Source organism: Chrysoperla carnea, chromosome 1 (genome assembly GCF_905475395.1).
Source record: "Chrysoperla carnea chromosome 1, inChrCarn1.1, whole genome shotgun sequence".
Lineage (NCBI taxonomy): Eukaryota > Metazoa > Arthropoda > Insecta > Neuroptera > Chrysopidae > Chrysoperla > Chrysoperla carnea.
Genome location: NC_058337.1, coordinates 98,054,429 through 98,070,333, shown reverse-complemented (window position 1 = coordinate 98,070,333; position 15,905 = coordinate 98,054,429). Strand labels below are relative to the sequence as shown.

Below are 15,905 nucleotides of genomic sequence, written 5' to 3'. Positions count from 1 at the left end.
AGAGAATGAACAAAAAAATAAAATTATAATAATGAAATGAAACAAAATCAATTTAGAGAAGACCTCACAATTGATTTTTTAAAATGAAATTAATAGTATTTATATAAACAAGTATGTACAGGGTGTTTCATCTATCATTGGCAGCCATTTATCCTGGGAGTTTCCAATTAAAAAATGACCTGTTTGAAAGTTCGAAGGGAGGAACATAAACTCAATTTCATTACTGTTACGAGATAGAAATACACATCAAATTAGAAAGTTGTTCCTTGTAAAAAAATGAAACATTTGGTTTAAAGTATTATTTACTGATTTAGCAGAATTGCATTCATTTGTTTTGACCCATTTAAATTTAGAATTCCATAGATATCACACTAAGGAATCTTTAATCTTAAAGTGACCTGCATGGAAATTGTTGATACCTATTGAAAAGAGGAGGTATTGAATTGGCGATGATAGATTAAAACGAGGCAAAAAAATTTACCTAATTTCTCCCGTATCTATTCCATTTTCGAAAAAATCATTTTTATACTGGGATTGTAAGTTTTCTATAAAAAAATATTCTTAAATTAAATCGCGCCACTATCTTCTTCACGGATATGAATTGGAGTTGAATTTAGATTAACCTGTAAGTCAATCCTAAATTCAAAATGAATGGTACAAATGCTTCTTTTTGAAAACACGAATTCAGGCAGGTCACTTTAGGATTATGAATTTTACATGCCCAATCTATTCCCTTTCCGAAAAAGTTTTCAAACAAAGATTGTTTGTTTAAAACATCTTGCTACTTTAATGAGCATCCTTTTCTGTTATCAGCTATAATTGCGTTTAAAATAATCAAAAGGATTATTGAGTTGAGTTTAACATAATCCAAAGTATCCGGGTCAAATTTAGAATTTCATCATATGTCCTTCGAACTTAATCAGCTTTTAGGTATTCACGTCTTTTTTTAATGAGAACTGCCCTGGAATGTTGCGGATGATAGATTAAAATTAGCATCCTATACATAGGATGATATTACTTTGAAACGGAATGACTACGGGGGGCAAATAAACTTGCTAAATTAAGTGTGCTTTTATAGCCATGGAACAGTGGACTCTTCATAAGTGTACATTCACCGTAGAGACGTTTATCATACAAAGGCCATAACGTATTGTATTTTCGTCTATGTGGTTGTGACTAATTTTGAAAGCACCCATTCATAATTGTAGGCCTTGCAACCGTCTTAAATACTGTTCACTGTTCGTCACCAAATACCCTCCTAAATACGTCCTACATTCCGCCGAAAAACAGATCGTGTTTCAATAAACTACTCTATACAACATATACTGGTGTACTAGCTACAGTATCATGAAATACACCATCCTGTAAATATTATTCATTTAGTTATTATTTATTTTAAAAAAATTTAAATAATTTTTTTTTTCAAAATTAATTATCTTATGGGTTTATTTTTAATTTGATTTTTAAATTGATAAGGAAAAATTAAATTATATGTCTAAATAATAGAATTCATTTCTTTTTTTTTCATTTTAAAATACCACCTCATTTTTGTTTCTTTTTAGCCAATTTCCTCTCTCGAGAGGAAAATGAATGAACTATTGATTTTCCATACAAAATGATCGGCGATCCCACCTAAAAAATATTGACAATGATCTTCGCTAAAATCTATATAGATATTCATTATGTCATTAAAAATGTAACACTTCAACACTTGAAATATTCTAAGTATTATTACTATAACCGTACAGGTGATGAGTACTCTAAGAAGAAGACTTACAACGTAGAGCCTGGGATATCATAACCACTCGTTTCCGCCCGCTCATTCCGTTTAGAAGAGGAGATATACAAAATATGTAATTAAATGTATATGGTGTGCAGCTAACGATTCATATTTATACCCAGCGTTTATGTAAGTACAGTGAAACTTAATTGAGTAGGACCTGGATAAGTGAGAAATTTCCATAACTGGAACTCATGCTGATGTCCCAACTTGAATTACTTCTGGTAGTGAGATGAAGCAAACGTCTATAGTGGGATTCGTTCTTTGGATTTTATCGTCATAACTAAGACAGCAACAGAATTTTATATGCATTAACCTCTGTAACTGAGAAAACATAGTTTTGTTTCTTTACTTACTTATTCTTATTCTACTTGCAAACTTTCTCTTCTACAACTTTCCATTTTACAATAGTGTTTACTATTTTTCTCCCCGACGGAGGCAGAAAGCGGCAACTTCGTTTCGCACAGTGGACAGAAAGTTGACTCTTTCTCCAAGGAAAATTATAAACTATTTTTAAAGAGCTTTATCTTTGTAGTGGTACATCGAATCCAATATCGCAAAAGTAATTTCGTTTTAGAATTTTATTCTCTATGTCACTATAGTACTTTTGGGACACTCTGTATACTTCGTGCGTATCACTAGAAATCTAAATAAAAATATTGATTTGAAGTTTAATGATTAAGAGAGAAGTAAGCTATCATCATCGAATTTCCTTACATATTATATACAGGGTGGTCCATTTCATATTACGCTCAGCCGTCATCGAGCTATGCGACCAAACAACTCAAGCTATTCACTTTTTGTGTGCGTCCAAATTTATTGCCGCATTAAAACTCTTTTTCTCAAGGCAAGATCAAATTTTGATCTCGTATAGCGATCAAAGTACAGATTTGATTTGAAAAAATTTGACATAAGGATATCGTTTAATTGCATCCTCTGAAAATACCGAAGAGATGAACAAGTATTCTTCTATAAAATCAAATTTATTTTACTTGGTCCATATAAAAGTGATCAAACCTAAGTCATATTGTAGGTTCTTGATGGTCCAGCCTCTTGGCCCAGAAGGTAGAAGGTAAATCTACGGCGCAGAGGGAAACCACTGTCTGGGTTCTTTTGGGTATCAGCTAATATTAAAATAAAAACAAACAAAATTACATTACTTATTATTTATTGATTATATATTTACAATAAAATAAATATAAATAACATAAGTTCATCACAATAACTGAAATTTTGCGCGTAAATGATAAATTAAAAATATAATAATCTATAATATATTAACACATTAGGTATATTATTTCTTTTGCTAATTTCTCAGATCTTGTACCATATACGTAATAAATTCTAAATTTTATGATTTAATGCTTGTTTAGAAAAACAATTGCTTTCTAAAATAGTCGAAGAGCTGGTAAGAAATTTAGTGAAGACACGGCGGAAGTTTGCAACTTACAATTTTTACAAAAACTTAATAACAGAAAATATACTCCCGGTTCTATTTTTCGAAGAAAACAGAATTGTTATTATGATTCTGGCTGCGCTACATTTGAATCTGATAAATGAAAGTTTGACGGATTTTAGTTTGTAGTTTAGTTTACTTGTTACAAATTATTGTAAAATAAAAAAGTGGATTTTACATAAAACAAAATTGTGAAGTTATAAATTACAATTTATGTTTAAAATCAAAATATCAGCTGATTAAATATATCAGTGTTACCAACCAACTGTTTGTTCCAGAGCGCAAAAACTTTACTACTTTATTCCACCGTGTTTTTCGAAGGTCCTAACAATCGAATCAAGGATAAAGTATCCGAGTTATTAATATTATCAATTGTAACGAACATTAGTTTCAGAAAAAGAGTTATTAAAATATATGCACTTCGAAATAATACAAGCGTTAATCTAAAAAAAAAAAATAAATCAGCAATGCAATTAACAAAATTACAACAAAATATCCAAATTACGATCTGAAAAAGTAAAAAAATACCTAATGTCAAATTAATTTTAAAAAACCTATCTAACATTCATAATTCAAACTACGAACGCGAATAAAACAAACTAAAAAAAATCACCTTATTAAACAATTTTGTATACTTATAAAATTTAACTGTGTAGATTACGTTCAAGTTCTTAGTTTGAATCAACAATGGTGATAAAATAAATATTTATTAGTTTAAAAACTCAAAAAATTTACGTATTATTTTTATTATGCATGTTTATTTTATTTTAAAACTTAATATTTAATTATTTGTTGATTTTTTTTTTCAAATATTAATAATTAAAATCAAATTCTAAAATATGATTCTATTGCAAAATGTCGAAACTTTGGTTATTTTATAAAAAAAAAAAAAAAATAATAATAATAATATATATTTATATTTAGATTGCGGGCACACAAATATAATCAATAAAAATAAATATAATAAGCAGTTTAACCACCGGAGAGATCAAAAATAATTTGTTCAATAATTTTTTCATAAATATGGCGTTTGCGTTAAATTTTTTCGATATTATTGACTAGAAAATTAAATTAACTATAAAAATACTAACGTAAAATTCTGTTTTGTATTTTTTAATGAAAATTATTTTACAAATAAACAATATAATCAAATAAAAGAAAAAATTCTATTGGCTTCTAAATTTGGACTTCAAAAGTGAGGTTTATTTTCATCTATCATAGGTTTCGTTATATAAATCAAAATCTGGTACGACAAATCTATTTTCGAATTTTAAAAAAAGGTTATTGATTTTATTGAACTCGATAGATAAGTTGAGAAAACGTATTTCCTTATCTGTAGGTAAGTCATACCAACAGAAACAAGAAAATATAGAGAAACATAATAGTTTTATCATTTTTTGAAATAGAATTTTTTTAATATTTTAAACAAAAATGAAAAAAATTTAAATGCGTGTACCCATTTGGAATATGCGCTTTACTCTATTTTGCTGTAATAATTAACAATATCTATTTCAAATAACATATATTTATATGAAATAGATTTTAAGTACATTAATGTAAGCACTCATTTTATTTTATTAACAGACATACATTGGCTATGTTCGACAATTACCAAATTTAAACTTCTTTCATTTTGAAGAAAATGCGTATCCCACACATTTTATTTATTTACTTTTCTGTGCTGCGTAAATCATATCAACAGACTTTAGAAGGAAAGAAAAGTATGTATATCTCTGCTTTTCCTACACAGAAGAAGATTAAAAGACGTTATCGAACATAATCATAATATAAAATTTGTGTGTTTGTTTAACAATGAACTGTTTTATTGTACAATAAAAATTATCTTAAGTAACAAAAGTTTTCCAAAAGTGGATCCGTTCAGGAATTAAATAGCATCGTTAAATAAGGTTAAAATATTATTTAGACTAAAGTATAAAATACTTTAAGTCCAAGATAACCCATAAAGCGCAATCAATAGTTCATATTGTCCATAATTTATGGATATTGCTATATTAGCCTTGCTGTTAATATCCTAAATTTAAAAAGACTGTGCCTATAAAAAAAATTTTAATCATTATTCTTTAAGCTTAATGTTTTTTTAACTCCCTAAAATCGGGCTTATAGTGAATTTTTTGCCACAAACATTATTCCTGGACGATATAACTTATCCCAGCGTGAGTTTTCGGGGAAAATAAAAAATATTAATTTTCGCTAACCATGTGCTTTGAGCATTATAAGTATATTCAAAAAACACATTAAATGCTTTTACTAATCAAATTCGTTATTGATCGAATTATCCAAAGCTTGTGGATCAAATAACCATTTTTAACCAGTTTAGAGCGATTTTAAGATTGTTTTTAACTTTATTGAAATGATTTGATCCAGCTACAGTTATTTTAAATCTGGAAAGTATTAAATATAACTTCTTAACAAAATAAGAGATTTGTAAATTAAATCTAAAGAGTTTTCTGGAAGTGTTTTATTACAATATTTAATAATTAAGATAACTAAATAGACAAATTCGAGCCCTCAAGTTGCATACAAAAAGTTTCTTGAATATATTAATATTCCTCGATCCATGTTATACACGATAGTTAATATTTCATAGATTATTCCAAAATACCTGTATTATTTCAATACCGAATTCAGATTAAGTTATAACATGAAGAAATACGCTTTATGCGAAAAATTACCTTTAGGCACAATTATAAAAATACTTGGATTTTTTGCTTCATTAATTGAGATATTTTATACAATTCATAAAATACTCCTGTATGGGGATTAAATCTAGCACTCTCTACTTTTGGACAACTTTTTAACTGAATATTGATTGATAATATCAATCTCTATTGAATTTTAACAATTGGCATAATTATACATTAGAATACTTAAATGTATGTCCGAAATTGGAATAACTTCAAAAAGCGCCAAAGTTATGATCATTATTCTGAATAAGCCAAAGAAAAATCACCATATTTTGTTACACAATACAACATATTATGACACAATACTTACAAAAATATGCACACGGTGGTGTTTTCTTCTTTTTTTTTTTTGAAAATTAAAATCTTTGGCACAATGATGAAAAATTAAATTTTCAGAAAATAATAACTGCGATTTAAAAAAACAAAAAAAGTGTATAAAAAATTTAAAAAATATTTAGAAAATTGTCATGAAATTAGAGAGGTAATTGATTCAGAAAAATAAAAAAAATATATATAAATCAAATCTACAATTGCTGCAATTTCAATAAAACATTTAAAAAGAGAAAAAAATAAACTTTTCAAAAGGAAAAATGAATCGATTTCGGAGGGATAGTACGAAAAAAATGAATAATTATAATACATTTGGTATCAATTTTTTGTAATTGGCAGCATAATCTAATTAAATATATATATAGCAAATATATTCGATGTTCGAAATTACATTTTACGATTAAATAGGAAGGAAATATAATTCGAATTTTCGACGAAAATTATAATATACAAATATTTAGTATACATGTATTTTAAAGGTGGGAAATAAAATTTATTTACGATTCAAATTAAAGTAATCAATTATTGGATGTTTCACATTTAGAAATATACAATTCCATACATTTTAACATTTTTTTTAGAAAATAAACGGACCCGAATACGCAAATAATTTTACGACATTACATTTTACGAAAAGTTATTTAATTCAAAAAGGGAAATTTTGTGATAATTTTTAATATGAGCTTGATATAATAATAAATTTCTTTTCTTCAGTACCAATTTAAATATGTCTCCTTTTAAACTAAAAAACTTGTGTCTGAAATGTTTCATAAAATGCTATTCTGGTCTTTTACATCTTAGTACTGCAAAATTAACCATTTTACATGGTCTGTAAAAGAGTTAATACCACTTCCTAATCAAGTAGACGAACTTTAAAACGAATAAAATGGGAAAATGTTTTTTATACATAAAAAACAGTTGGAATAACAAGTCATATAAAATGCACTGCGCTTATTTCAAAATCCTATTTCATATGCACAGCTCAATCTTTTTATATTAATTTCAATCGTCGAAAAGTAGTAATTATTATTAGCTCAATTGTTGCACATAAAAAATGATATTTTGAGCTATATATTATAAATATCACTAATTTTAACATTAACATTTGATAATTTTTGAGCATTTTTCAAAAATTATTTGCTCATTTGAGAAAAATACATTTATTAATAGAAAAATACTGAAAGACTATTTTTCTTGACGAAGACTGGTTTTTCTTATTTTATAAGGTATGTTACTAATACCTCTAATTTGTGCTTTTAAATTCGTGCTTGAAAAACAATTTTGTTTTTGGAAGAAGTAGTATATTTTTATTTTTGTATATTTATATATAAATATTGACTCCTTTAATTAATTTTGTTTAAATAAAAAATTTTGCAAATAGTTTTTGTATTGTGACACTGAAAATTCATATCACAGTTGGAATAATGGGCCCATTATTTGAATTGTTATGATGTATAGGCGACTTTGGTGAATGAAACCGTAATAATTCGGTAACAGTTATTGCAACTTGAACTAATCCACGACCTTCTAATACGTCGGCTGCACAGCAAACCAAATTCTGAAAAATAAAATAAAATAAAATATAAGTTTTATTTAAGTAAATTTTTTTAAATTATAATTTAAATTGTTGTGTAGCTGAACCATAGTCAAAAAGAAATATTATTCACCTTTGCAGTTTTATTCTTGCGCCTATTATTTTTATTATTTTTCTATAACCAAATAATAAATCGAGTGTATCAGAATAACTACTCTATCGATAAATTATAAAACATTTTGTAAATAAATATTTAGAGTTTGGTAAGGTATACTTGCCAAATACTCGTAAATTATAGATCAAATTAATCACTACACGGCAGAGCTGTACACTCTAAAATAAGCATATAAGCATTTTGTGTTAGATTTTGTTCCATAACTAAAAATTAACTATACAATACACATGCAGACGTATATAGCGATTTCAATACAATACGTATGTGGACAAATATAGCTAACGATTTAATTTTTTTTTTAATCTTCTCACTCGCTATATAACAACTATCACTCTAACAACTTGAGACAATATGAATGAAATTAAAATAGTTTAAAAATTAGTAATGAATTTTGTTTTTTAAATATATCCTCTCAAACCATTAACTAACTATTTTAACTAGAAATTTGCATCAGATGCAATGCTACAATAAATAGGTTTTGTACGGAGATTATTAAGCCCTATTATTTCCTTATCTATGAAAGAGCCATTCGCCAAATGAGCTATTCTGATACACTTTGCTTATTTTTATACCAAGTTTTAAAAAGATTTTTTTTTTTTTTAAATTTTATTTGAAATATGAATATATAAATACATTAATAAAGAACATTCATAGTAAATAAGTACCAGCGTTTTTTTTTTTATAAATTATTTTAAATAAAAATCAAATAAAAATTATTTTTAGTTTTAAATATAAAATTATCAACAAATTTTAATTTTATAAATTAAAACAGAATAACAAGCTAATTATAATTGATTAAATATATTTATAAGTATTAATTGATGATTAAGGCAACTGAATTTTGCTTATACAAAAGATATTAATAATATTATTGGCAAATTTTTTATTATTAGTTAATGATAATATTAATGTATTCAATAAATACATTAATTTCAATATGATTATATGTTTTGTTATTCCAAGACAATTAGGCAATTTTATTCAATAAAATTCTTGAATGCAAATTTTTTAACAATAATCATTTAAAATAGCAAATAATTTTTAATATTGTTAGTTATGCGCAAATTAATTATAGATAAAAAATTAGATTTTATCTATATATGTTTCTTATTTTTGGATATTTTTGGAACGAAGTTCCTTAACGCGGTACAAAAAGTTGTTACAGAAATTTATTTAAATTAGATACACATTGTTAATGAAAATAGAAACACACTAATGTTTCGTATGTTTCTTATTATACCATAAATTTTTGTTGAAGGCAATAAAAATAACTTCCAGCTTTGTAAGGAATTATTTTTGAATTAAACTCTTTTTCAGCCCAAGAATACAGAGTTTTCTAAATTCACACTTATTTTATGATCAAATACTGATTTTATAATGCCTAATTTTTAAAAATCCTTTCATTACTGTGTGAATATAATCGAATTAGAAAATTTTCTGGGCCAGTTATGAAGTATTTTGGAATAAAAAAACATATTTTGATTCGTATTTTAAAATTATTAAGCACCAAATTTAATATTATAAGAAACACTAAAATGATACATTAAAAATTTATATAATCTATAAAATTATTCCTTTAAAAAAACAATAAGTACATTATAAAAAAGGTTGAAAAATAAATGCATTTCCCTTCAAGGTTTTTTCATTAATGTTCTTTCATTATTAACGTACAATTTTGATATTTTGGAGATGAAATTTCAGGTTTTAATTCGAGTAGTCCGAATAAATATTAATTAACAGATTCCAAATATTAAAAATTTACTTAAACATTTTTTTAAGGAATATACTACAGTAAAAACCAATAAATTTAGGCAAAATTACAACTGAGCATAATTAATTGCTATCTAAATATTAGGGATTTTTTGTTTAAAACATGTAGATTCAGATTAAATACGGTAATTCTCGCAAAAAATAAGGCACGCTTGCAAGTTATCACCTACGCCGGGCTTCAAAATAGTTACTAGTGTTGAGAAGTTGTGTGTAGATGATCTGCATGATAATTATGAAATAATCCTTATCATTTGCATCTGGCAGGCAAGGCAAGGTCAATATCATTTCATTCTGGCATGCAAAAATACAATTTTAGAAACTTTTTTTAACTGTGGAGAGAATTACATTTTGAGTTTTAAATTATAATTCATTACAAAAGCCCCTCTTTGAGCTTTATTACTTTTATACTGATAAACAAATCTAAACCAATTAAATAACTGTTAAAAATTATTATTTTTGCTCAATTATGAATGAATCTTTAAGGCTATTGCTGCAATTTTGCTCTTGTTGCAGTTAATTTAATTAATTTTGAAATGAGTTAACTAGTTAATTTTATGAATCAAAATTGTACATTTAATTAAATATGAAAATGCTGATTGGTAATTTTTCCAATCACTAATATTAAAAAAATTAATTATAATACTGAGATGATAAATGCAAATAATGAAAATGACTAGAAATTATTTATATAAAAAAAACTTATTTAAAACAAAAAAAACCAAAACCCCTTATTTTAAATTTAATAAATTAAAAATTATAACTTTTATATTTGTACGTTTTCACTGGTTGGACGTAAAAAATTGCAACTTAAAACAATAAAAATATTCTAAATGTGTATTTAAAGCTATAATTAAATATAAAGATAAAAAATTTTTTCGAAAAGTTCAATTTGGAATGTTGTTATTATCGAATTTAATACTTTTTTAAAGAATTAAGATAGGATCTATTTTTATCACGAATATTAAATTTGAGTAACTATTGAATATTCGAATTTTTAACTCAAATTCGAACAAATGGTTGGTTCACTATTTAGTACAGATGGTTAATTGATTTATAAAAAGGACTATTTTTCATTTTTAAAATCATTTTCAGAAATTCATTAACTTAAAATATTATTACAATTTAAAATGAATTAATAAGCAATAAATAGGTAATTAAAGGGAATACTGTTCTGTTGGGTTTATGTTCTAATAAGCATATTGTAGTAATTTTCGAAAACTCGTATCATCGATAAAGTAATTATTATATTAAATGCATAAAGAAAAGTAATCGTTAATATATGAATTAATATGACTAGTCTACTTGAGATTATAATTAAAAAATATTTATATTATATAAATATTAAGTCATTTTGATACGACCTCTTGGCTGCTGTAATGTCAATTACCAAAAGTGTAACCTAAGTAAAAATACTTTAAAATAATTGGTGACCGACTGATGACGTCGTATTTGAAAAAGGGTGATCAAGAATGGTTTTGAGGTAAAAAATTAAATAATTTTCTAACAATAACTATCGAAATTATAAAAAAAAAAGGCAAAAAACTTACGAAAAGTAAGAAATGTATTACATAACAATCTATAAAGAAAATCGTAAATTGAAAATATATTTATGTTTAAAGTCGAAGCAGCCAAAAAGTCATTTCAATATTGAATTGTATGATTAAAAAAATAAATATCAGTATTAGACCTGATACTCTTTGATTTGATTATATTTTTACCAATAATCCCAAAATTCGTACATTTTTATTATTAAAAAAACATATAATTTTTTAAGGCCTTTAACATTCAAACTATTTTTATATCTTCTTTTATTTAAATCATTAATCGTACCATCACTGCATTCTCAAACATTTAATCATTATTAATTGCCTTGAAAAAATATATCACATTCTCGTATATTTAAAGTAAAAATTTCTTACTTTCTTATTTTGAAAAAACGTATATAAAAAAGTTAGTCAATAATTATATTGGCTGCACTGAAAAGCTTAATACTGATCCTTTAGGCTTGAGTTAATCATATAAAAGCAATTTTGGAAATATATATAATATTGATTCTTTGGGTATATATTTATTGAAGCGTTTAAAATTTTATACTTTTGTACTGTACTGAGAAACGAATCCGACTCAGTGAAAGTCAGGTCTCACGCGATTAGTGTTCTGTATCTATCAAAACCTATTTTTAAATGTAATCCATGATAATGAACACTAAAAAGGCTTTATTTTATCGTCATTTATTTAAAAAATGAATTTTTTTGAAACTTATTTTATTTCTATCGAGTCTACATTTCAAAAGGAATTTTAGTGCCGTAATATTAGTTTATTTAAATAATTAATTTTTTTTGTTTGCGCAGACTTTAATTTCATTACAAGAGTGCCACTTTTCTAAAAATAATATATGACAATATGATGAGTCCATGATTAAGTCTACACAGTTTTGTAGATTTATATCATGATCGATATCAAAATAATCGAGGAAAAAAGTTTTTTTTTTTAAATTGCAGATTATAGAGGATAAAAATACTACAGAGTGCGTCATCTTTTATGTCGGTATGTAAACATTAAATAACTTTGACATTTGTCAATCGTTGAGTTGATTAGACATGCTTTTGAAAGTTAATCATTAATCACTCCAAACTGAAACATCGCGGCGGAAAATTGAAAAAAGTCGTTCAGTTGTGCTAAGTCAACGTGCGTATCGTCAAAAATATCATGGCCAATAGGCACCAACTGACAACCCTATTTGTCGTTTGGAGTCAAATTTTGTTGAGCACGAGACAATGAGACGTCGTCAACATCCCGTTCATCAACGTCCAAGGTGTTACAATGAACTGGTTGAAGCAGTCAAAAAGAGCATTGCCCAGAAGCAAATAGTGTAGTATCGTTACCGCGCTCAGCATTTTGAAGTCGGTGGAACCTGATATCTAGATTTCACCCTTAACTTCTTTTTGTGAGGTTATTTGAAAAGAAACGTCTACGCCAGGAGCCCTCTGACCATTGACGAGCTAAAGACAAACATTCGTGTCGACAAGATAATGGAAAATTCAGCAAAAAGGGGACATTTTGTTTTGGCCAATAGAGTAAAAATACCTCATGTATCGAAATGGGTTTTTTTTCAATGTTTACATACCGTCATAAAAGCTGTTAGAAACAAAAATGTAATTGTTACGCAGAGTATTTTAATCAAGAAACTAGAACGGATTTCTGAACTCATAAAAATGTAAAGAAAAGTTCATAATATTAACTTGCATATATTAAAGTTAAATTTTTTTGAGTATCTAACTTCAATAAGTTATAATACGTACAAGCTCGCAGGAACTTTTACTTTTGTCTTCTACTACCTTTCAAATTTTAATAATCACAATTAAAATCTGAAACATACTGTTTTATTTGGATAAAAGTGTAGTAATGTACCAGAAATATATTTGTGTTTCTACGTAAACAATATATCCCACTTTTCTATATGGTTTTCTATTTTAAGCGTGACTTATCCACTACACTGCTTACAATAACTCAATTGTAATGCGCACCCTGTTTAGTCAGTTGGTAAACGTTTAGTTACTAATTACTCGGAATTCGATTATATTACTAGCACAGCTCAAACCAGTCTTAAAAATAGTGCTTTCATCCACTAAAATACTTTTGTGACTCATCTTTGTTGCTTGATCTTCTTAAATAATCAATTTTGTATCGAATATTTCATTTTATTGGTGGCACAATTGTAGTAGAATCTTTAAAACAATCAATAATCAATCTATTTGGATCGATTCAATTTTATTCGAATCGTTCCTATACGGTTAAAATTTTGTTAAAATTTATAATCTTCAATAAAAAATAATGAATTAATGATTATCCCTGAAGTTAAGGTGTTAATCTTCTAGTTAAACTTGTGTTAAATTGTTATTTGATAATTGTGGTCGTCTTCTTTTTATTTAGTCAGGTGGCGGAAATAGGATAAGTAGAATAACAGTTGTTACAAATACAACGAAACACAAAGCCGAGACTATGATGTCGGTTGTAGTCAGCGGCTCTGATTTTCTCTTCATTTTGCTTTTGATATCCATGTTCGATTGATTTAGTTGTTCCAACGCCTTCACTGTTGTTAGTAGAGCATCACCACCTTCACGCCCCCCTGATGTTGAAAATGCAATCACATCGAGACTGGAGCACAGCTGCCCCTGCAACCAGACACCATAGTCTCAGCTTCACAATACAGACACGGAAGTAATTCCCTTTAACAAATCTAATCAACTAATTGCATTTGTTTTTGGGATTTAATTTACAATTAAAATGTTAGCAAATTTATGAAAGTTAAGTTTGAAGTGAAAATATAAAAAATGCAAACATACCTCTTCAACACCAATTTTACGACACGCTTCCAAAAAATTATCAACATTTCTTCGACACCTCGCCATCGTTAACTTAGGCTAAAAAATAATAAACGATTAGTTAAAAAAAAATAGGTAGCGTTAAATCAACTACTATCTAATATTAAGCACAAAATTAACTTCTTATCTTTTGTTAAAGAGTCGAGTGAAGTTAGCATAATAAAGTACGGTTCATTAGAAAATTTTCCAACAAAGCAAAATAAAGGTGAATTTCTTATCGTGTACCTTAAACCCAACTAAATTAACAATTTTAAAATTTCAGGCATAAATAACTATCCAAATGAAAAATAAGTATCCATTGAAAAAAAAACTTTCAAAACTGATATTTTCAAGTTCTCAATGCGCGCAAATTGATAAATTTGACCAGGTAATTTTAAATTATTTATGGTAGTGTAAACTTCATTTAAGTATTAGACGCCTCAGCTAAGAGAAAAGTTAACTTTTGGCCAATAAACACTATCCCTCATTTCACTAATAATGCCTGTCAACATATCTCCGCGTGTACAAATCGTTACTGACAAATTGAAAAAAATATTTGCCAATACGCAAAGCAAAATTACTTGAAAGATAAAATTATCACCTATGACGCAGAGCGCAAATCTGAACATTTTAAAAGGGGGCCAAAATCCAAATTAAAAGCGAATATATATTTAGTGATTACTTACGACTGCTGGTGAAGGCACATGAATACTAGCTACGGATCGTGCTTTAACATGATTGGCTAAATGACACAACACTACTCCATCAGTCAATGCGGGAGCTAAATCTTCTGGCAATTCCATTTTCAGTCTCGTTTCAATTATCTAAAAACAAAAAAAATATCAAATTATTTTTAAGTAATGTCTAACACCAATTAATAAAGAAAAGGCAGTTATTGATTTTACCTATTAATACAGGATACGAAAGTAATAGTTAATTGTTTTTGGAAAGTATTGAGTTGTTAAAATAAACGTAAAACTTACATGTCTTAATTGTTCTATCAAATCAGACTCTTCTCTCGCTTTATCAAATTCCCTCCTCATAGTAAAGCTTAATTTCTCCGGTGGAATATCACGATTCCAAGTTAAAGTTCTATTCTTATTATTTGGACTTTTCGCTGAACCATTATTTAATGGTGGCCCGTTAACATAGCCAACAGTTGTTGTAACTAATTTTGGACTTGTTGGTTTCAATTTACCAGGACTAGGAACATGATCATGTGATAATACACCAGTTGAATGTTTTATTGGTGATGTGGGTTTAATATACACTTCTTGTTTATTAACATATTTTGGTGAGGAAGTATTTGAATTATTGTTGACACCATTATGTTCATTTGTAGTACCATTATTTCCATTCATTTGTGGTGAATGATTTTGATGGTTTGGTGATGAAAATGGCGCAATGCGTGAAGGTGGTACTTTCTGTACTGGTCGTTTTGGTACAGTATCATCGAATATTTGTTTTGGATGACTACTTAAAACAGAATGTAATGGTGTCGGATCTGATTTAGATGTGGCCAAACCCGTATGATGTGTTATTTGATGTGTTGGTGTATTTGGTTCAGTTTTAGTATGATTTGAAGGATTATCGGCTGATGAAGCACTATGATCACGGGTTCGATAAACAGGTACATCTTGATTTCGTTGTTGCCGTAATGCTTCCTTGTATTCCCTGATAAATTTATATTTTAATATTTACTCGGAAAATGAATATATTAAAATAGTGTTTTAAAATTTCTGTTACTAAACTAGTCATTGTAAACTCACATTATCCGTCGAATCCCTATTT

At 27.0% G+C, this 15,905-nt stretch overlaps 1 protein-coding gene across 3 annotated transcripts in view; it reads right to left on the bottom strand.

Moving 5' to 3' along the window:
* Positions 1–7,526: 7,526 nt before the first annotated feature.
* Positions 7,527–15,905, bottom strand: part of LOC123290822 (leucine-rich repeat and calponin homology domain-containing protein) — a 76,477-nt gene continuing 68,098 nt past the window's right edge. Inside the window, exons 6-9 of one of the 3 annotated variants that reach the window (XM_044871159.1) lie at positions 15,098–15,788; positions 14,801–14,938; positions 14,097–14,174; positions 7,527–7,829 (exon numbers count right to left, since the gene is read on the bottom strand). In XM_044871159.1, the coding sequence (XP_044727094.1) occupies positions 7,677–7,829; positions 14,097–14,174; positions 14,801–14,938; positions 15,098–15,788 (1,060 nt within the window). In that variant the 3' untranslated portion in view covers positions 7,527–7,676. Of the gene's footprint in view, positions 7,830–13,613; positions 13,926–14,096; positions 14,175–14,800; positions 14,939–15,097; positions 15,789–15,905 lie in introns of those variants that run through there. The other 2 variants (XM_044871158.1, XM_044871157.1) reach the window with 2 other exon arrangements.